This window comes from Brachyistius frenatus, unplaced genomic scaffold (assembly GCF_029030835.1).
Source record: "Brachyistius frenatus isolate BFR_SWC_R1_liver_20210118 unplaced genomic scaffold, ASM2903083v1 Contig_5, whole genome shotgun sequence".
Classification (NCBI taxonomy): domain Eukaryota; kingdom Metazoa; phylum Chordata; class Actinopteri; family Embiotocidae; genus Brachyistius; species Brachyistius frenatus.
This window is the reverse complement of record NW_027210604.1, coordinates 7,353,298-7,375,017: the sequence shown is the minus strand read 5'-3', so window position 1 is coordinate 7,375,017 and position 21,720 is coordinate 7,353,298. Positions and strand designations below refer to the sequence as shown.

General features: G+C 42.6%; 1 protein-coding gene across 1 annotated transcript in view; it reads right to left on the bottom strand.

Annotated features, from left to right (window-relative positions):
• Positions 1-1,560: 1,560 nt before the first annotated feature.
• Positions 1,561-21,720, bottom strand: part of LOC138633643 (reticulon-4 receptor-like 1) — an 85,304-nt gene continuing 65,144 nt past the window's right edge. Inside the window, exons 2-3 of the mRNA XM_069720007.1 lie at positions 6,249-6,703; positions 1,561-5,335 (exon numbers count right to left, since the gene is read on the bottom strand). Of these exons, the coding sequence (XP_069576108.1) occupies positions 4,439-5,335; positions 6,249-6,703 (1,352 nt within the window). The 3' untranslated portion in view covers positions 1,561-4,438. The remainder of the gene's footprint in view (positions 5,336-6,248; positions 6,704-21,720) is intronic.

Here is a 21,720-nt window from a genome sequence, read left to right as displayed (position 1 = left end):
AATTTCTTCCCTCCGTAATCGCTCACATTTCTCCGATTGTCTTTAACAGAATCTTTTATGTCCTTTGATTTCTTTTTTCCTCCCATCCCCTTCCCTTAATGACTTTTTTTCTTTTCTCTCAACTGTCTTCCTTCATTTTTTTTTCCATCCCTCTCTCCTCCTGTCATTTATCCTCTTTGTTGTTTCCTCCCTCCTCACTTACTTTTTTATTCTCTTTGTCCTTCACTTTTTTTCATTTCATCTGTCACATTAGTTAGTTAATTTTTCATTCCAAACTCCTGCCTATCTGACCTTACTTCCATTGCTATTTACTACCATGCTTGTTCTCCTTATTCATTCATCCTTTCTCCTCCCTAATGCGATTCTTTTACATGTCTTTATTTGCCATCTTTATTAAATTACATTCCATTCTTTCCTTCCCTCGTTACTTCTTGTTTTGTTTCTTACCTCAATGCATCTTTTCTCCCACAACCTCACAGGTCATTTGCTATTCTTCTCATATACCTTTTATTTTAAGTACTTTCATAATTAATGTGCCTTCTGTTTTAGAAACGGATTCATATTTAATAAATCTCCCTGAACTCGCTGACACAGAGGCTCTGCGCTCTAATTTAAACACTCGTCTGCATCGTGCTTCGTGCCTCTACATGGAGGAACACATGTAACCTGCATCCCCGGCACAAGCATCGATTGACCGTGCGCGACCCGGTGCTGATGCTGCAGCCACCCGTATTATGCCCACGTCCTCTCCCCTGGCTGCTGGTCTGTTTGGCACTGATACTTACTTCATGGATTTCTTTCGCAGATATCTCTCCTCTCTCCTCCTCCCCCCTCCCGCCTTTAAGTCCTTGCGCTATGCTCTCGCTCCCTCTTTCTCTCTCTCTCTCTCCCAATTGTCAGCTTTGTTTTACAAACAGACTAGTGATACTGTCTCTCAGAGGCACACCTCTCCCCGTGCCCTCGCAGGCTGTCAGGCTAGATCTGCCGTGACGGTGGGCGTACTTGGCACACCGGTGCACACGCACATACGGTGCACGCACAGGCGTAGAGCCGTTCGGCACCGAACGCGAACACGCGTGCGTGAACATAAACGCTGCGCAAACAGTCAAAGTAGACGTGGCGCACCGCTGTAGTGCTCTTTGTGACCTCACCTTGACCTGACACAAGACACCTCCCTCGCAACCTCGCAGCTAATCCAGCTCGACAGGTCTGTGTATTTGTGAGTTTGTGCATGCAGCGTGTGCGCTTACGGTCGCTCTGATGCATATTTTATACGAGGCTGCCGAGTGTATGAGTGAAACTGGGACATGAAAGAGGCCAAAATATATCCTGGTTAAATGTGGGTGTGTTCCTCTCCCAGCAGCAGATGAGTGTGTGTTATTCCATTAGGTTTTTTTTTATTATTATTATTATTTTTGTTTTTTACCATTTTCACTTCCTTTTCACTGCCTTATCATTCAGCCTCTGGGTTCATTGTACAGGTATGTCTATTAGCCACACATACAGATGTGCATATGCGCCAACAAAAGGGAGGCAAACAAACACAGGCCACCTCAGCCATTCGAGGACACTTTCTGTTTAATGTTATTTATAAACAGCTTTTGAGTCTGGCATTGTTTGATAACCACATACAAAACATTTGGGTTGCACAAAGGAAGAGAGGAGACGAAAAGAATATGGAAGTGTGTGTGTGTGTGTGTGTGTGTGTGTGTGTGTGTGTGTGTGTGTGTGTGTGTGTGTGTGTGTGTGTGTGTGTGTGTGTGTGTGTGTGTGTGTGTGTGTGTGTGTGTGTGTGTGTGTGTGTGTGTGTGTGTGTTGGGGGGGGTATGAAGGGGAAGGAGCAGGAAGGAGAGGAAGAAGAGACAGACTGGGAGGGAGGAAGGAGTTGAGAGGTGCGAGGAGAAGAGAAGGGAAAAACAGTGGGATGAATTGAGGTAGAAACAGGAGGAGGAGGAGCAGGAGGGGGGACAGTGCAGTGTATGGTTGATCATGAATGTCTCAGCAAAACAAAACAAAAGACGGAAAGAAAAAGAAAGACAATAATCATATTTAAAAAAAAAAATAATAATAATAATAAAGTTCCAGCCTTTTGCTCCCTGTTTATATTTTTTAAGGGAACTATTGAGACACAATAGAGAGTCAGGTTCTCCACTTCTTTTTCTGTTCTTTTCTTTTCTTTCTTTTTTTTCTTTTTTTTTTTTTTTACAAAAGTCATCCTCACAGGAATAAACAGACACAATTTACATCACCTCTGGGTTCACAGCAGCACAAACAAGTTCACCAGTAGGGCTCTCTAATCCTACGTCAGGAGAATGACACCGGTGGCAAGCTTCTGTCTGTATGTCCCCCGACACCGAGATAGATATGACACAAAAAGGCGGGACTCGGCAGGAAATACACACAACCAGGGTACAAATGTGGCCCCTGCTCTTGGACCCCCATCTGGTATTTTTTTTAGGTTGCCAGCAATCCAAACTCAAAATGCTTTTGTGCTTCTTGTCAGCATGTCATAATTTTAGCTTTTAAGCTGTAGGTCATCTTTTGCATACAACGGTAGCTCCTTTTAAAATAGAATTCATATCTTTGTAATGCTTTAAGAAATAAAGACTGGCTAGTTAAGGTACCCGGATGGCCCGTGTGTATCTGTACAGGTTTTCCCTGTTGCAATTCAGCACTTGAGACTTGGGGCGTGTGACTCTGAAATACTTCAGGTCTAAATAGAAGCCTGGACAGTATCTGTGGTGCTGCGCTCTGTGATTTGAAAGCCCTGGACTAACAGGGGTTAGGAGTTTGCAGTGGGGACAGGAAGGCTGTGAAGGTGATTGATCGGGCTCTGTTAGGGGTGTCTGTGCTTGAACCTCTCCAGTTTATAAAGGATGCATGTCCCACAGTCCTCCTTGTCCTTGTTATTTCCTGAAAAGGAGCCCGGAGCCTCCAAAAGGGCTACGGGATTCTCTCCCCTCAGAAATAGCAGCATTAAAATCCAACTCAATCAGGGCTTGCCGATCGTTGAGTCCATCCGCGTTGGGGCGCACTAAACATGCCGCAGAAGACAGTTCAGTAGTTTTCCAGTCCTTTTGGCCTCTGGTGATCACTGATTCAGCGAATCGATGGGATGCTTATGGGAGATATATTGTGATTTGTGGTGATCATCAGTACTCCTTGTCTGATTGCAGAAAAATAACTGTATTTTTCTCCAGCTTTCGTAGCCTTCCTGTGACTATTCGGATTTAATCTTCTGTCTGAAAGATGTATAGCCTCCACAGCTTTACAGAGGAAAGTGCATATCAGTTTCTGGGAATCAGAAGTTTTGTTGGTCAGGTCGGGGCATCAGCTTTTCATCAGGCCTGCACAGATCGACCTTTCAGGCTCATTGAGGCCTCTGTTTTGTAGCCATTGAGGTCGAAGAGTGAAGGAAACCGTCTCTCGCCGCCATGGTTTGTCCTTACTGGGAACCGGCTCCCATTAGGCACTCTTGCTGTCCAGCTTCATTCTACCCGCATGGCTTTAGTGTTGTTGTTTTTTTAAATGTTTTTTTTTATTTTATTTTTGAAGTGGACATACACTCGTACAAACAGTGACACAGAAATCTTCACTCGTCCCCTTACTCACTCTCACTGATTTACGCTGACCGTGACCAGTGGGCTCTTCGGATGAGTTATGAATGGCTTTTCAGTCGGGATGCAAAGACAGATGATCAGTTTCAACAGGACTAGTTTGAAGAATTGACAGTTAAAGAGTGTGTCACAATTTCAATGGTATTTGTATAATTTAGACCAAAAAACGAGGATAAGGGTGCACTAAATCTGCCGTGAGACGTAAAGTAAAACCACTCGTATATAGTGATTAAAGCTATTACTGATACAAATCTGAACAACAACTCATTTTGGTGCCATTTGTGCTTGTGGTATTTTGAGTCTTGATGGTGCTTCTGAGTGAACAGTGACAGTTATAAATGACTCTCTCTTTGTCTCAGCGTGACTGACAGATGGAGGTTGCACTGAGAGCACCATTGTGTCAGAAGGTCTGAACATAGAGGCCACACCTTCATTTGTTTTGATTTCTATTGTGTGCTCTTCTCCTTTGTAGTTGAATGAATTATTGGTTTGTTATTTTATGTGGCTGTACAGTTTTTACAAGTACATAAACTCAGTGAAGCAATCGATGCCACAGAGACAAAAGTAAAGTTTTCCTGTTGTTTTCCTTGGTGACATCATCAAAGCAATGGGCTCAATTGTTTTCCCTGACTTCGATGTATTGATTATGACTCATAAAGATTCCTGCATCAATAGCGCAGGGACACTCAATATTGTTCTTTGTACACAGTCATATACACACAGTTATGAACACATGCCTCATTTGAAGAGCCAGAGTAGAGTGGTTCAGGAGAACGAATCATAAGGTTGCATCACCAGCACGAAAGTGTCCATTTCCTGTCTCAGCGAAGGATCACAAAATAAAGCGACAGCAGCAGAGCTGACGAGAAACAGGAAATGTAATCTGCAAGATGAGACCCTGCTTTATTATTAGCTCTCTGGACCCCACTTGGTGGACCGACAGAAGTTCTGGGGATGCACTTGTTCTTCCTCCTTCCATTTGCAGACAGGTCATATTTGCCATCAGCTGTATAGTCTTTCTCATCCCCCTCCCTCAGTACCTGCACCTCATTGAGCCCCCCTTTTGCCTTGCGGCCCCGGCGGGTACAGTTTCTGCGGCTTCCCTTAGGCGGCCGTGGCAGGGGTGAGGGTGAAGGCAAGCTGTACTGGTCCCCGTGGGGCAAGTACGGCCGCTGATGATGGTTGTGATGGTTTCTGTGACGATTCAGGTGGTTTAAAGATTCGCCGTGCTCCATCTCCCCACCTGGGGCGCCACGTGCATGATCCTCGTCTGACAGGCAACTGGGCAGCTCCTCTTTCTTCAGCATTTTCAGGTCCTTTCCCGCTAGCTCTGGCGGTGATCCACACATCAGATCAGAGGTGGAGCCCCTGAACCTCCGCAGCCAATCCCAAAGTGATAGAGCCTTGCAGTCACACTCCCAGGGGTTGTCGTTGAGTCGCAGGTACTCCAGGGCTGGCAGCAGAGTCAGGCTGGCACCGGAAAGCTCAGTCAGGGAGTTATTAAACAGGTACAGAGTGGTGAGACGCCGCAGGTCGTGGAAAGCCTGACGATCAACCCACTGGATTCGGTTCTGGTGGAGAAGGAGCCGGTCTAAGACCCCCAGACCTCGGAAAGTGTTCTGGCGAAGACTCCATAGTCGATTTCCATGCAGGAAGAGATGACTGAGGTTCAGTAGATCGATGAACAGATCATCCTCTAGGAACTCTAACTGGTTGTCCTGCCATGGAAAGAAGAAAGGTAAAAAAGAGAAGCTTGAAATGGGATGGAGTGAATTGAACATTTCCAATTTAAAGTCATTTGATGCGGAAAAACATCCTTATCACCATTGAAATTTAGATTTTCAGCATTAGTGTGCCCTTGCGTGGCTTTCAGGTCAGTTCCAGCATCACACAAGATACCAATAACATCACAAAATGAACACAAATAATTGGTTTGCTGTCCTTCACAGAATGCATTCAGAAAGTTAAACACAGGGAGCAGGAAATGGCTGAACTACTGCAGGTTGATAATCTGTGATTCGTGCAGCTGCCAGAGGCTATTGAATGTGGTAAGCAGTGTCCACAAGGGTCAGAACTGATTTTCTCTGCTGAGGCACAGTGCCGAGGACTTTAAAAACGGTGTGTGAGTGAAGGGGTGGAAGTGGGTGGAGTTCGCAGTATCCAATAATTGTGTGTGATCTACTCTCTGAGTGTCCATATGTTTGATTAACTAGTGCATCAAACGGTAACCAATGATGCAAGAATGCTGTCAAACATGTCGAGATTTAGCCTATACCCTACTCTCTGTGTCAATACCAATTGATTTCTTATATCAATAATATTAATAGGAGACGACAGAAGCTTTTCTCTTCATAAACCCACCATATAATTATTGAAATCATATACTCAAGCCTGGTTTTCAATTTTCCTGCAGGGCTTAAGCACAGAACCTGAACTGCGAGTTACCTTAGTGCGATGGAAGGTTTGTGGTATTTTTTTTACTACACTAAGGAATAAAGCCAGCATTTGATCAGACTCCAATTCATAGGCAGTAAGTGCTGAACCAGGCTGATGGATAGATTACACCATAATGCGATTGTGGCTGCAGATGCAATGTACAGTTGAGCTCAAAGGCAGCTATTATTCATGCACCTGTAAGTAGAGATACTGGAGATTATTTAGCCCCGCAAAGATCCCCGGAGGCAGGCTGATCAGGCCACAGTGGTATAGGTGCAGGGCGTGAAGCCGACCCAGGCCCAGGAAGGTGTCCGAAGCGACGGCCTTCAGGTGCTTGTTGTCCCCAAGGTCGAGCTCCTCCAGGCGGTCGAAGCCGTGGAAGGTGGACGGCTGTATGTAGGAGATGTTGTTGGAGTAAAGCCACAACATGGTGGTGGTGGGCGAGAAGTGGCCGCGAAGTAGCCGCTGGATCTTGTTGTTCTGCAAGAAGACGCGCTCGCTCTGAGCAGGGATGCCCTCGGGCACGGCATGGAAGTTGTGGGCCTGGCAGGAAACGGTGCTAGGCGAAGTGTAGCAGATGCAGTGGCGAGGGCACGGCTGAGACAGGTCCAGGCCCCACAGCACCAACAGTAACTCCACCCCACCGTAACCTGGGAGCACGGAGGAGGAACAAACCAAGAGAGCGGGAGAGAAAGACAAGCAGAATTAATTGAATTCATACAGCAGAGACCCTGTTATCAGACGCATCTTGAATGAAACACTCACTGCTCAGTTTACAAGGACAACAATAGGCATGGTTCAGTGCAGACAAATTACAACGCCGACAAATCTCTCTCTCGCTCACAGACACTCACCCACACCCACACACACACACACACACACACACACACACACACACACACACACACACACACACACACACACACCCTCAAACATTCATATATTGTTTCTTGAGCCCATTATTCCTACATGATTTTCAATCATTGCCGAAGTGTTTACCTGTTACCTTTCCTACCCTTCACAGTTATCCTTATCTTAAACTCTTTCAAAACCCCACATCTAAACTCTGGGGACCATTTTTTCATGTTTTGCAAAAACCTTGAAAATCCTTAATACCACGAGGCCCCCTCAGCAGCACACACAGAGCACATAACAATGCTGCTCAGGTGTACAAACACTTTGTGTGTTCGCTGTCTTTTATTGTGCAGTTGTAGGACTGTCAGAGAGGTACATACATTTTTATTTTTATGTTCTTTGCACCAATCTTGATAGTACCAGGCGCACACACAGGCACGCACGCACGTACACACGCACGCACGCACACACACACACACACACACACACACACACACACACACACACACACACACACACACACACACACACACACACACACACACACACACACACACACACACACACACACACACACACACACACACAGTATCCTATCATGCACAGTTTTATATTTTTTGGTTATCCTCTGAAGGCGACAGAAAATCGATGTTTCTCCTGCTTACAAGTGAACACGCAGCCCACCTGTAATACATTCCCACAATAAGGGAAACCAAGAAAGGGGGATATATGGAAAGGGAGGAGGTGGAGGATGAAGCAGGACTCATCTGCAGCAGCACGCTTGTGAAGTGGATATTACTTTTTGTTTTCACATTCCCCTCATCTCACTCGTATTTATTTATTTATTTGACTTTTCTTCTTTTTTTTTTTTCCCAACCTTGGATCATTTCAGTGTTTGATGTGTCGTAAGGCTGGAGAGGGGAAAAAAAAATGGGGTAAAGGAGAGAGAGATGAGAGTGAAGACTTGCTGATCCAGGGAGTAACTTCCGAACAGAGAGAGAGAGAGAGAGAGAGAGAGAGAGAGATACATACAATATGATATGAACACCATGTGTCCAACCCTGTGTGTGTGTGTGTGTGTGTGTGTGTGTGTGTGTGTGTGTGTGTGTGTGTGTGTGTGTGTGTGTGTGTGTGTGTGTGTGTGTGTGTGTGTGCGTGCGCCTTTCTATCCTTGTGTGACCACGTTTTTGTTTTTTTTAGTTTGGTGAGGATATTTCTGCATTGCGAATTTTGAGCAGTTCTCACAACTTCAAAGGGCTGTTTGAAGGTGAAGACTTGGTTTAAGGTTAACCTCAACTTCAGGTTAACTTTAGAGGTTAGGCATTTAGTTGTCACGGTTAAGGTAAGGTGTCCTTGCTATGATAGAAAGACGTGTACGTGTGTGTGTGTGTGTGTGTGTGTGTGTGTGTGTGTGTGTGTGTGTGTGTGTGTGTGTGTGTGTGTGTGTGTGTGTGTGTGTGTGTGTGTGTGTGTGTGTGTGTGTGTGTGTGTGTGTGTCAGTGACATATGACAGATGTTACAGACAGATGTCAGTTTGAGCGGGACACCGCTGCTCTGTAAAGAACAACATGTTCTGAACTGTCAGCAGTGGACAGAGGAGTTTTATCCTGTGTGCTCTGAATGTGTCTGTACAGCTCGGTGCACTGTCGTAACCATGAACACATAGGTAACCTAATATTTATGTGGGATGTTTGTCAGTATATGTGACATTTTATGAGGCAGAGGCTTTAGAGCGAGCATCATCTGTCGTATTCGACATCTCTGACCTATTTATGAACAAACAACAACAACAACCATAAAAAAAGAGCATCTATGATCCTGGCAGCACATCTTTTCTCGTGTCCTGTACCAACAACTCAATGCTGTGCAATACTTTAATATTGTTTGATTTAATGACTATTTATAAATATGGACGTTTAAGCAAGCACTATTTAATAATTTGTGAATTTTTGCATGTTTTTATCATCCTAAAAGTGACTGACAATACATAATTGATTATACATTTATGAAATGTCAGAAAACCATTTTTATGATTTATATTTAAAACGGTTAAACGTGTCTTGGAATATGTTAAAGGAATGACTATCAATTATATATTTAACATAAACAGAAGCACAACTCTATGGGCTATGGTCAAGACTGAAATATGTCAACCCTTATCGCATATATTGACATGAAATTTTGTATATATGTTCATGGTCTCCAGAGCACAAACCCATCTGACTTTGGTTATCCCCTAACCTTTCCTCCAGCACCACTGCGAGGTTTCATTTTCCGTTTTTCCTCAATGAAATGTCTGTCCAGCTACAGAATAGACAGCAGTCACAAGACGAATTGTAATCACTGACTTTTCATGTAGCACCACCATAAGGTAAATATTTCAAATTAATGTCATTCGTTCATATCTTCATTCATAAGAACCTCAAATTATTTAACTATAGGGCTAATTAACAAATGTTAGGTGGTGAAAATGGGAATGATTACATGTCAGCATGTTCTTATTGTCACTAAGAGTCGAGATAAATACTGAGTTGTTATAATAAAGGCTGGGTACCGACCCTTTTGGCTCCAACTGAATTGATTCAGCACTATCTACTATCAAAAATGGCATTAAATTAAAATTAGATTAATAAGCACCCAATGTAGAAACTTGAATCATCAACAAGCTGCTACTGTAAGTAAACGGTCATCCTGGCCGTTTAGCAACACTGGCAGCACTATGATTAATATATTCTCTGTCTTCTTCTACATCAACTTGTGACGGTGTGTCATATCAGGTGAAATACTAAAATGTTCACTGTTTCATCAAATGAAAATCAAATGAAGCCTCATTTTGTAAACATTTCCTTTCAGCTTCAAGTTCTTTTAATTTGGCCATGTGATGTCCTTTTGTATTCGTAGACACACTGCAGGAGGGTTGACTAATAAATATTCAACTGGTCAATTCCCATTTATTATTGATGCGTATGCTGAAGAGCTCTTTGCACATGTGCAGTAGTCGACGTCTCTAGATTCCCTTTTCTCTCTCTTTCCTAATCCTTTTCCTTCATCTGTCTCACACAGATTTTTTTTTTTCACACACAGTCTGCCTGTAGGCTTGATGGGTCAAATGTTATTGTTACAAGCTGTAATATACTGTGGGTATTCAGCCTCGCGGGGTATCATAACGATTTTATCTCTGTTCTTTTCCCCTTTTCTCTGCTCCTTTGCTTTATCTGTCCGTCTGTGTTGCCCTTTCCTCGTGTTGCCTTGCCTCCGTTCTCCAGAACGTTTACACTTTCCTTCCTCCACAACTTTATCTCCACGCGCTGCTCTGCTCTGCTCCACCTGCTGTACCTGTTAATTAGGTATAAAGCTGCCATTTTACTACGTTGTGTGTGGGTAGTTTATATTTTTAAAAAAATATATATATTTATGTATATATCTGCATTTCTTTATGTATCTGTGAGTTTATGTCCTCGGCTCTTATTGAGCATCACTTAGCGACATCCGATTGAACTGTAGAAGTTCGTCTTTTTTTTAATTTTTCTTACTGTTACGTGAGCTCATGATTTTATGGTACAAATCAAAGCACAACTTATTTATTACTGTTTGGCCTATTGCTGATTTATCGGCATGAGCCCCAAAAATCCTGTATTGATCAGGCTGTAGTAAAATTGACATGGCAGGGACATTCAGCTCTTCACTGGGTAGCTTCAGGTCTTTATGTTTTGGGAAAGGACGCTCATGCTCCTAGAAAGGTTTCCAAACTCAGCTGAGTCAGAAATCACAATTGTGATCTCAGCTGTTTGAGTACGTTCACAGCGTTAAACTCACCAATAGGGTTTCCACACTGGTCCTTTTTTTTTTTCCCCATACAGATTGCCTTCAGACCAGTCTGCTTGACACCTACTTGTGATAGTGCCTCAAGCGTAAGTTTGCATTTCCAATTGCTTTTGCTCCCTCGTTGCCTTTTGTTTACCCCTGCAGTCTTTAATTCTTTTTCCCCTTTTGTATTTTTATCATTGCTTCATATCTGACTTCCTTCTTCCTCCTCTTTGCCCTTTACGTTCTTTTCAAGTATATCCTCTATCTTTCTGCTGTTACATCGTTCCATTATTTTGTGCATGTGTTTCCCATTTGAGGAATATGCAAGCTGATTTGTGTTCATCTCTGCTTGCAGATTAATTGTGGGCGTTTGAAGTTTAGAGATTGAAAGATGGAGCTCATGATATTAGATAGAAAAGCTGCCGACTGCCATATGGCTCTGACACTGGGGGCAGCACATCTCCCACCAGCATTCAGTCGTTCAGACATATTATTTATTTATCATTTGCCTTGTAAAACATGGAATTATCTTTATTCACTTACAGAGTTATCCTGCATTTGATAGCGAGTTGGCATGAAGGAAAAAGGTTTTCAATTCAAACATTTAGATCATGCATAAGTTAGTCACATTTTCATCATCATTCGAAAATCTCCAATCCTGCATCAACAACAAATTCTTGATGCCTTGTTTTCAAAACATGTTTTCAGACATCGTAACTCGAAGTCAGCACTTCCAGCAAGGCGATTTGCTACTGTAGTTATTCAACTGCCTTGAGCTCCACAGCGCTCATGCTAGAATACATAAACAGGCAACTAATTGCAAATCTGCAATTAGCCAAGGCATCGAGCTGGCATTAAGCCAACCCTCAAACCTGTAACAGCTCCCAGTAAGGAGCGTCAAAGTACATCAAAATCTGTTTCATCTGTAATTCTTTAAGACACGTTTCCCCATGTGCTGCAGTCAAATAGGAAAATGAACCGGGGTTAGTTTCTATTAAAGTGATTCGTGCCTGGTGCGAATCTCTCGGCATGGAGTGTGATGTTTTAAAGCTCATTTGATACCTAACACCTTCTTAAGACTGAAATATCTTTAGTGATTTTTGTCAGACAGGTTCTGTGTTAAAGACAGATTGAAAGCACTGTGTGGGCTGCAGCGTAATTGTCTCATATTTGCTTCTGCTAAATCATTTCCAAATTCGATTACTTGGGACAAGCCAAAAAGGAAGCAATCAAATGAAAGGACTAGTTTCTCTACTGCTCATCTGATTTGAATAAAATATAGTCACAGTCACTACATACTTATGGTACATAAATATGTGGACAGCCGAACGTTACACCTACATACCATACAATTGGGGCTCTTGTTGTCCCAAAATCACAGGCATAGATTTGCAGTAGTGAAGTTCCCTGTAGTTCAGGGGTTCAGATGCCGACCGTGATTGACAGGGTGTGCAGTTTGATTCTATCCAAACCTTTGTTGCATCCTTCTCTCCCTTCGTTCCTGTTGTCTCTGCATCGTCTGTAATAAAGGCTTAAAGTGCTCCAAAAAATACTTCAAAAAATAATCTGCTGCCATAACAGTCTCCACGTTTCTGGGAAAGCTTTTCATAAGAATATTTGAGTCTGGCTGCAGGGATTTGTATTAGAGAGGTTGAACGCTGATGTTGGGTGAGCTCATCTGGTTCGCAGTCATGTTTCCAATAAATCTGAGGGTGCTGGAAAGGGTTGAGGTCAAAGGTCACGGCTCTGTGCAGGCGAGTCAAGTTATTCCACACCAAATCAGGGAAAACAATTCTTCACGGACCTGCATTGTGTAAGGGTAAGGGGGCATCGTCATGTTAACTAGGAAAATTGGCCTTCTCCCAACTGGTGTCTGAAAGTCACGCTGGTATTTATTTTTCTCAAATCAGCATATTTAACCTTGGTATTTGTTATGAAGTTTTTTCATAAAAGAAAACCCCAAAAACCAAAACACAAATTTGAGTTATTTGTTCATTTGTTCTTCTTCTTTTTTATTTATAAAGACCCCCGACATGGGTGTTAACCAGCTGTGGTGCTGATGTTGTTAGCTGTTAGCTTTCCCCTCCGTGATTGTGATTGAACACTTAACTTGCCCTTTAGCTAAAGTGTATCAGAATGCTAAAGTTGCTAAACTAACCCAATTATTTTACTTTTAAGTTTGCTTATTTGCCGTCATCACATCTGGACCCATGAAAAAGAGGCAGTTAATGCTAGCTTGACCTCCTGTTGTCTATAATGCAAAACAATGCAGTGTCATGTTATTCCAGCCTTTCAGGAGCGGGAAGATTGTCCACGGTGTTTTGCTTTACAAGTTGCAGCTTGACTAGATCATCATCGACGATGTCCTTTTATCCTCTGGGGTAGTGTGCACGCGTGACCTTGACTTCTTCCCAGTAATTGACTGTTTCTACAAGTGATGACTTTTTAATCCAAAAAAACCCTCTCTCTTTTGCTCTCTGTGTCTCTGCGTCCCTTCCCCGCAGTTTTTTTGTTGTTGTTGTGTGTCTAAATTCTCATCTTAGCTTCCCTGGTTAGATATTTACAGAAAGCTTCATCAAGCACAGCGAGGATTCGATTACAAGAGCTGTCTCCGTCCTCTGTCTCTTTTTCGCCCTCATTCCTCAACACAAAAGCACACATGCAAGGGGGGGGGGGGAACAAAAAAAAATGGCACAAGCACACACGCTGCTTGTCAGGCCTTCGTCACAACTACCTCCCAACAACAACTTTGCATCTGGAGGAGACACCTGCCACTCATTCTGGCAAACACAAGGAGAAGGTAGCAGAGTGGGGGAAAGGAAAGGGGGGCAGAGGGAAAGGAAGGGAGCCGGAGAGGGGAGGAACGGTCGATATCATGCTTAAAGGGAATGAGGAGCTCCTAAAACATGAAAGGAGGAGAGAGGCACAGTGCAGCGATGTGGGAGTGAAAGTGAGACTGTAGCTAAAAAAAGGATGATGGGGATGACAGGGATCTACTGCGAAGTGCAGACCATTATATAGGTAGGTGTGTAAATGTCTGTCTGCTCTGCACGGAACACAACTGTGACTTCCTGCTAAATTGCCACCTAAATCTCTGACCTTCTGCAGGGTGAGGCACATAAACACTTGCAAATTGATTACTCGTAACACACTCGCAGACTCACTTGCATAAAGAAAACGTTTAGTCGCAATGAAACACATACTTCAGGTGCACACACATGCACACGCGCGCGCACACACACACACACACACACACACACACACACACACACACACACACACACACACACACACATGCACACGTGCACAAAAGGCCACAGGCGAACACACCCACATGCAGACAATCAACCGTAATTAAGCAGCGGTGGCAGGATTTAACCAGATGAAACATAAATAGGAAAAATCAAGCGCAACGCTGAGGAAAAAAGAGGAAAAATAAGAAAAATGGCGAGGAGGCAGAGGAAAGGGATGCAGGAGGAAAGACGGCTAGCTCAGACACTCAATATAGATGCTGTTCCTCTCTTGTTAGTGGTTGATTTAGCTAAGCATAATCCCAGAGATCATTTAGCATTGCTCATTCAAATGGTGATAAATCTCTGCCAGAGTTAATGAGAGATTTAAATGGCGTCATTGCCTCAAAGACACAGCTGAAATATCTCTGCACTCCATAATCCTCCCCTCTCATGGAATAAAGTACATAACCATTACATCCGTCTTCATATTGGAGACAAATCAGGTCAATACTGCCGGCTCCGCGCCACTGCTTCTCTGTGGCCTAGGAATTACTATTTTGTTGTCTTGAAAGTTTTCTTTCATTCAAAGCCTTAACTCCTGTGACCGCAGACAAAATAAAACTCAAACAAAGCCTACAAGGCAGACTGGGCAGGAGGAGAAGTAACAATTGATTTCCTAAAACAGAGATGGAATTAGCAACACTCCTGTTTTGATCCTTGATGCTGTCTGATTGTTTGAAGAGCCTCTTAGAAGTTAAGGTCTTAATGCGTTTCGGTCATAGCGTGTAGCTTCTATGTTTTGTCAATGTCTGCTTCACTATACAATTTGTGCTAAATCTTGTTTTACTTAATTATTTAAATGATGGACCTTCTTGAGCATTTACTGTCAATCTATTAGAGTTTAAAGGATTCATCAGCAACCATTATGATCATTGATTCATTGCTCAAGTAGTGTTTGAAAAATATCCGAAACTGTGTTCAGCTCCTTTAAACGTGAACATTTTCAGGTTTGTTGGTCAGGCAAAAATGCCATTTAAAGTCATGTCAGTTTATAGATCTCACAATTACCAGACAAAATGGACCATACGTTTTTGGTTAAACTGAACCCTCCACACGGCTAATGATTCACTGCACTGGAGATTATTTTGTAGGGCTTTAACTGCTTGAATATTAGTGTCCTTGATTGTCGAGAGCAAAGCTGTGTCCTGTCAAACAGAAGCAACCAAAGTGATGTGATCCTTTCCTACAGCCGCTCTATGGGCCTGATTTACTAAGATCTCAAATAAAGGGTATTAAATTGCGTGTTTATTCCAAAAGTTTGCACCCATTTTGCAGGTGATTTACTAAAGGTAATTGCGTCTTTGATATCAGGTGCAAATCGCTCTGTTTAAATGAGGTATTTGCGTGTGTTAAAGTGATTCCAGCCGTTCTAACAGAATGACCGCAAAAGCAAAAGGAATTCTGATCCCATTAAAATGAATAAATAGCCTATAAAGATACTAAGAATAAAAGGCTATATAGGAGATTATCAGTGAGGAAGTCAATGCCGAGGGAATAACAAAAAAAAAAATCAATAGATTAAATAAAGAAAAGATGGCCAGATATTAGGTGAAAAATACAAAAAATTGCATATCATAAAAGAGGAGGGACGGTGGATGAGACCCTTTTAACAAACACCGATCAGCAGTTCCAGCTCTTTCTGTGATGAGCAGGTAAATGAGTTTCATTCAGTGCCTCAGAGTGCTCGGGAACCCTATAAAGCCTATAGCCTACCTGTGAATTCTGCAGGACACATTCAGTACCTGGGACAGCACACCTGAATAACGGGACTGGGTGGGATGTTCAAGCAGAGAAACGCTGGAATGACCCAGAGGCGAGAAAATGCTGAGTCGTAAGAAGTTTTCTAATTGCTGATATTTTGTAGCTCCTCCTTGTTGTTGGCTGTCAATCATCATTCAGTTCATTCAATATCTCAGAAATGTCAACGCTGGAAAGACGAGATGTCTGAATATTATTTCCTCTGGCATCTCAGAAATGTTTACACGGGTGTAAAACCACGTTCTCTGCGTGTTCTTTGTTTTCCCCTGCGTCTCCTTCTCACCACAATAAGAGCAGCCGTCTCTCCTGATGTGCGCATCTGATTACATGTACTTTCAGTACTGAAATAGACACGCAATCCCTTCTCCTATTTCTACTTTCAGGTTTAGTAAATAACATTGCGGGTGCTAAATTTATGTATTTGCATTTCCCCACCCAGTATTTTGCACGCTCAAGTAGAAACGCCCAATATTGCATATGCATTCAGACAAACAAGCAAAACGGACAACGTGTGTTAAATTGCACATTCGAAAGACGCCATCCTCACTGCACGTCGTCAGTAAATCAGCTCGACATTTTTTTTGACAGGTGGTGTGAGGTTTGCACGTGATTTCACGCAGGCAAACCTTTCGTAAATCAGGCCCTATGTCCGCTTGCCAGCTGTCGTCTACATTTTGTGCTCTTAAAACATACTTACTGAATGCAGGCATTTTCCACAGCTCACTCAAATTTTGCATTGTCGAGTAGCCTTGAACGCGCACCACCAATGACAGCTTTCAGAATCGTCCTTGCTTGTGAATGTGTCAAATAAATGGCAATAAAGTGCTCAGCGTGAAGGACTCCGCATTTCAAGCTCGATGATATTCATACCGGAGCTTGTATATCAAGGATTAGCTGGAAAAGAAAACTTATTGTACAGAGCAGAATAGCTATTTTTAAAGGACTAAAATTTAAAATCCACTCGCTGTAGTCATTCTTAATTTTATAATATAAAAAGAACTAGCATGGTCTTTAACCTGATGATCTCCAGCATAGCAGCGCTGCCTGCCTTTGTTCAGCAGTGAGGCAAAATGCTCCAAGTTGAAAGGGATATCTATGTTTGTTGCCATGAAGCGTCTTCAGCAGTGCCTGACATGTTTAACAAATTCAGGAAGGCCTGCTTGAAAGCTATTTTTTAAGGTATCTAGGTATTTTATAATTAGCGGCGGTCATATGTGGTCTACTTTCTGCTGGCTGTCAGTCTCTGTGGTCTGATTCTCTGCTGCGGTCCCCGGCCCGCCGTTCTGACATCTGTTCAGCACACAGCATACTGGCCCATTAAAAACACACACACTTTTACTCCAACCAGTGTGTGTGTGTGTGTGTGTGTGTGTGTGTGTGTGTGTGTGTGTGTGTGTGTGTGTGTGTGTGTGTGTGTGTGTGTGTGTGTGTGTGTGTGTGTGTGAGGGACGGTGACAGAGGGAGAGAAAGCGCAAACGCAAAAATAACCTCTACCCTCTTTGCATGCAGTAATTGGGTCATTTGAAAGGCTAAGCTTATCTCAACACTAATCAGGCTCTAATTATACTCAGGAAAACTTTGCCTACCCCTCCCTCCCATACACACACTCTCTCTCTCACACACACACACACACACACACACTCACTCTCCACATGCATAATCAGATGATGCAGGTCTCAGCTTTCCCGACTTAAATCTGGCCTATTACTGGTAAGATGTGAGCGGCCGGACAGCGCTATCCGCCTCGTCCCGCCTCACTATCACCGCGACGATAACACAGACCGACAGGGTGACATGTCAGTGGGACACGAGGAGGGCATGTTCACATTTTGATGAAGAGGTATGGCACCTCCTCCTCAGCCATCAAAATCAAATGTATTAATGCAAGCACACAGGAAGTCAATGCCAATGTACTTCTTAATCAACAAAGAAACACATAGGACACTGTGCTCGGGGAGCTTTATTTCAGGCGTAAGGGAGGTGCAAAGGGGGAAACAAAAATCTATACTAAAACCTAGGGGAAAATATATTGAAATATGAATATAATTTCCAATGCAAATAACTTTTTTTTATTTTTTTATATAACTTATTACTTCTTTATTACGTATGAGTTCACTTGCTCATTTGCGAACATAAGATATGTGTAAAAGTGATAACTAGTATATGAGCATCACTGTTGAGCTCCCTGTTGCAGACAATAACACACAAGCTCATTGGCATGATGGCAGATGCAAAGTGACACACACACACACACACACACACACACACACACACACACACACACACACACACACACACACACACACACACACACACACACACACACACACACACACACACACACACACACACACACACAGGAATCAAAGGAATTTCATAGCTGACTGACCCTGATCTGGCAGCAGACATCTGTGTCTGCTGAGATGGGTGTGTATAAGTGTGCATGTGCAGTTTCAACATCTGTGTATGTGTGTACATCCACACTCGGGTCACGCGAGTTGTGGCCGGGTGCTGCATGCCCTCCCGTGTTTTGCCATCGCTAGATCTTGAATGCTCTTTGGCAGTGGAGAGCGGCGAGAAATGAGCCTGTCCAACAAGCCAATGAGAAGAGGAAGAAAAAGTGCAGCACGGGGGCAAGCTGGTCCTCCTCTTAATAGCTGTTTGTCCAATTCCCCCCCAGCACAAGGAAAATCTCTCTTCCTCTCCTTGTGACTAAATCATTCCATGCTCTCTGCTCCCCACTGCAGGTATGAATCACCCTTTGTCACCCTCCTCCGCTCTCCTCCCTCTTGTTCGTTTAGTTTCCCATCTGTCTCTATTACAAAGACTGTTAAAAGTACATCAGGACTTCTTATTGCATAAATCTTTCATAGCAATGACTGTCTGCACGCTTTGCAACTTTTTTTCCACAGTGTTTGTTTTTTAGGCTCGCCGGGGGATTACACTTGTAAATCAGACACATTTGAGAAAAAAAAAAAAAAAAAAAGAGAGAAGAAAAGAGCAAGGAGGCGGATGAAGAGTTACATATCCACATATCCAGAATGACAAGTGAAGTGTGGGATTTCAGTGCAGTGACATGTCCAAGGGATCATCTGTCACTGGGGTGTGTGATGGGACAACACAGCGCTATTGCACGCTCGCCTTTGACTGAGCCAATCCCAGGCAGGCGTTGGCCATTTCTCGGCCTCACTTGACAAAACAAGAGAAGGAAATCGGCATCAGGTCTCTCATTACACAGGCTCCCCATGGAGCATGACTTTAACCACCACAGAACTGGCAGCGCTAGATGCGATCAGTTTCATTCCAAACCACGTTATCCAGCAGCTGACGAATGTGAGACCTACAGCAACAAAATGATTAATGACTCGAAAACACAACTACATACACTGCGCGGAAATGAAATTGCTGGAACAACCCCTTCGATATAAATCTGTTTCTAATATCAACATAACTGCTCTCACAACACCATTAGCATGATATTAGCGTTGCACGGCGCTACACCACCCCGTCGGCCCGCTTCTCCTGTTGACATTTTTCACACCATGCTGCTCGTGGAAAAAGCATTGAGGTGGAATGACAGAAAAATGGCGTAGAGGAGACATCAGTCAGGAAATATGAGAAGGGCAGTGGAAGCGAGAGGAAGGCTGTATGAGAGGAGAACAGGAGGTGTCACAGCTTTTCTCCATCAGCTTAAAAGAGATGGATGAAGCGAGAAGAGCATGTCAGTTAAACTCCGACAATCAGTCATAAGATCTGGCTAATCTGAAGGTTGCCGGTTGAACTCTGCCATTAGTCATGGTGTTTGGCTGCTGTGAAGGTTAGAATAATCTGGAAATGTCTCACCCTCCTCTTCGTCTGCTGTTTTAGTTTGTTATGCTGTTCCCCCCGCCCCGGGTTTCCTCCGTGGTTCCTGTGAGGTTGTGGTGTGTTTTATTTCTCAACTCTCTTGATTTCGATCCCGTTTGGCCTCTCATTTTTAGGGTCCTGAATTTTTTTCATTAAATGTAATACTCCACTTAAAATCTGTGTCGAGTGTAGAATATTCACCATCTGTAGGATTAAAAAGTGGCTCTGAAGAGTCTGCAACCTGCTCCTTCAGGGAGGATGGCAGCTCCACTGCTTGGATTCACAGCATTTACAATGGATTTCACTGATGACTCAGTCACAGCATGAAAAATGTCTTGAAATATACCGAAACGTGCAGAGAAACCTTTCAAACTAGGGTTGCTCTACAATCATCGTCTCTACTGTTGAGTTTTATGCTCGGAACGTGCCATCAAATCACTAAATATACTACTTCACTGTGTTGTAAAGAAACTACGGCTGATCTTGTTTGATGATGTTGTAAGGAAAGGTTCAAACTTAAAGAAAAAAAATCTTAGTGACTAGAAATCTGTATTTTTAATTTTGTTTTTGTTTTTTTTGCAGCCTGTTTAGAAGGATGTCTTTTTTTTGTTTGTTTTGGCCCACTTAGCCAATTAACAGCTTCAGTGGTGATTTAATTATTCTATTTTATTTTATTTATTGTATATGCTGTGCATTTTTATATTTAATATTTTACTGTTGTTTTATTGCTTTCCTTTACCTACAGTATAATGCTGCTGTAGCGAAAAAAAATGTCCCCTTGTGGGATTAATAAAGTATCTATCTATCTATCTATCTATCTATCTATCTATCTATCTATCTATCTATCTATCTATCTATCTATCTATCTATCTATCTATCTATCTATCTATCTATCTATCTATCTATCTATCTATCTATCTATCTATCTATCTATCTATCTATCTATCTATCTGATTTGTGTCTGTAAATATGCTTCATAGAGCGTGCTTGTCAAATGGTTGGACATCATCTAAAAACCCACATCCTCCACGTCCTCTTTCCAATGTTGGAAGAGTCCGCTGCTTTCATGCATTTTTCCGAATTTATGGAATTCTCACAATTCACATACAATGTGCAGAGGTGAGAGTTTAGGCAAAGTGCCTTGACATCTTTTTTGGTTGTTTAAATGTTTTGCTTTGTGACATTCTTTAATTTTGCACCCTCGAGCAAGACGAAAGCCACACTGTTGTTGTTATGTTTGAGATTTTGGTGTTGAAATAACTCCATGCTCGAATTTTCAACCGAATTTGTGGTAATACACAAGGGTCAGAAAGGCACCAACAGTTGGTGTTTTGATTTGTTTGAGGTGTTTGAATGGCACGAGAGTGGAGCAGGAAGCTTTTGGTCGCATTGTTGAAGCGTCTAAATGGCTGCACACCAGTTTGCACAAGGCTATGCTTGAGATTTCTTGACAGTGAATATTTTAACAGCGAGATGCCATAATTAAATCACGCAATTTCTCTGTTTTCCACATTTTAATCCCGTTGTTCTGAATTATTCTTTCGCCTCTTTTCAGTTTCTTTTCAATCTCAGGGTTTTACTTTTTTCTTTGTGTCCAGTTTTTTGGTCCTTTCTTTCCTGATGCTCTCTAGTTTGTTTGTATTTTTTACTTGAATTGATTGAAGCAGTTCTCCATTCTTTGTCAGTTGACTTGGCAGAAAGTCACAGAAAGGTCTATGGATTATTCAGGGTAGCTGGGACACAATTTCAGGAAAGACATGTCAATGCTAAGGTTTTTCAGATATAATTTTTCAGTGCTTTCAACATCACAAATCAAGATTCAATTCAGCTCCATTATGTTGGGGTGACAGCAAAGGTTCCAGAGATGGATATATCAAAGCCTCGGCTAAAAGCACTGAATCTACCTGCATGAATCCATACCATAAGAAGCAAATGAGAAAATATGGTGTATAATTTGGGTCAAACAACTTTTTAAGGTAAAGGTTACAGTCGGGCTGTGGCTGGGCTTGCATATAACAGGTCCAATCTATTCACATATTGAGTAGAAGTGCTGTCCAAAAGGCTGAACTCAGGCCAATACATTCACATTGAACATCTTGGATTTCATT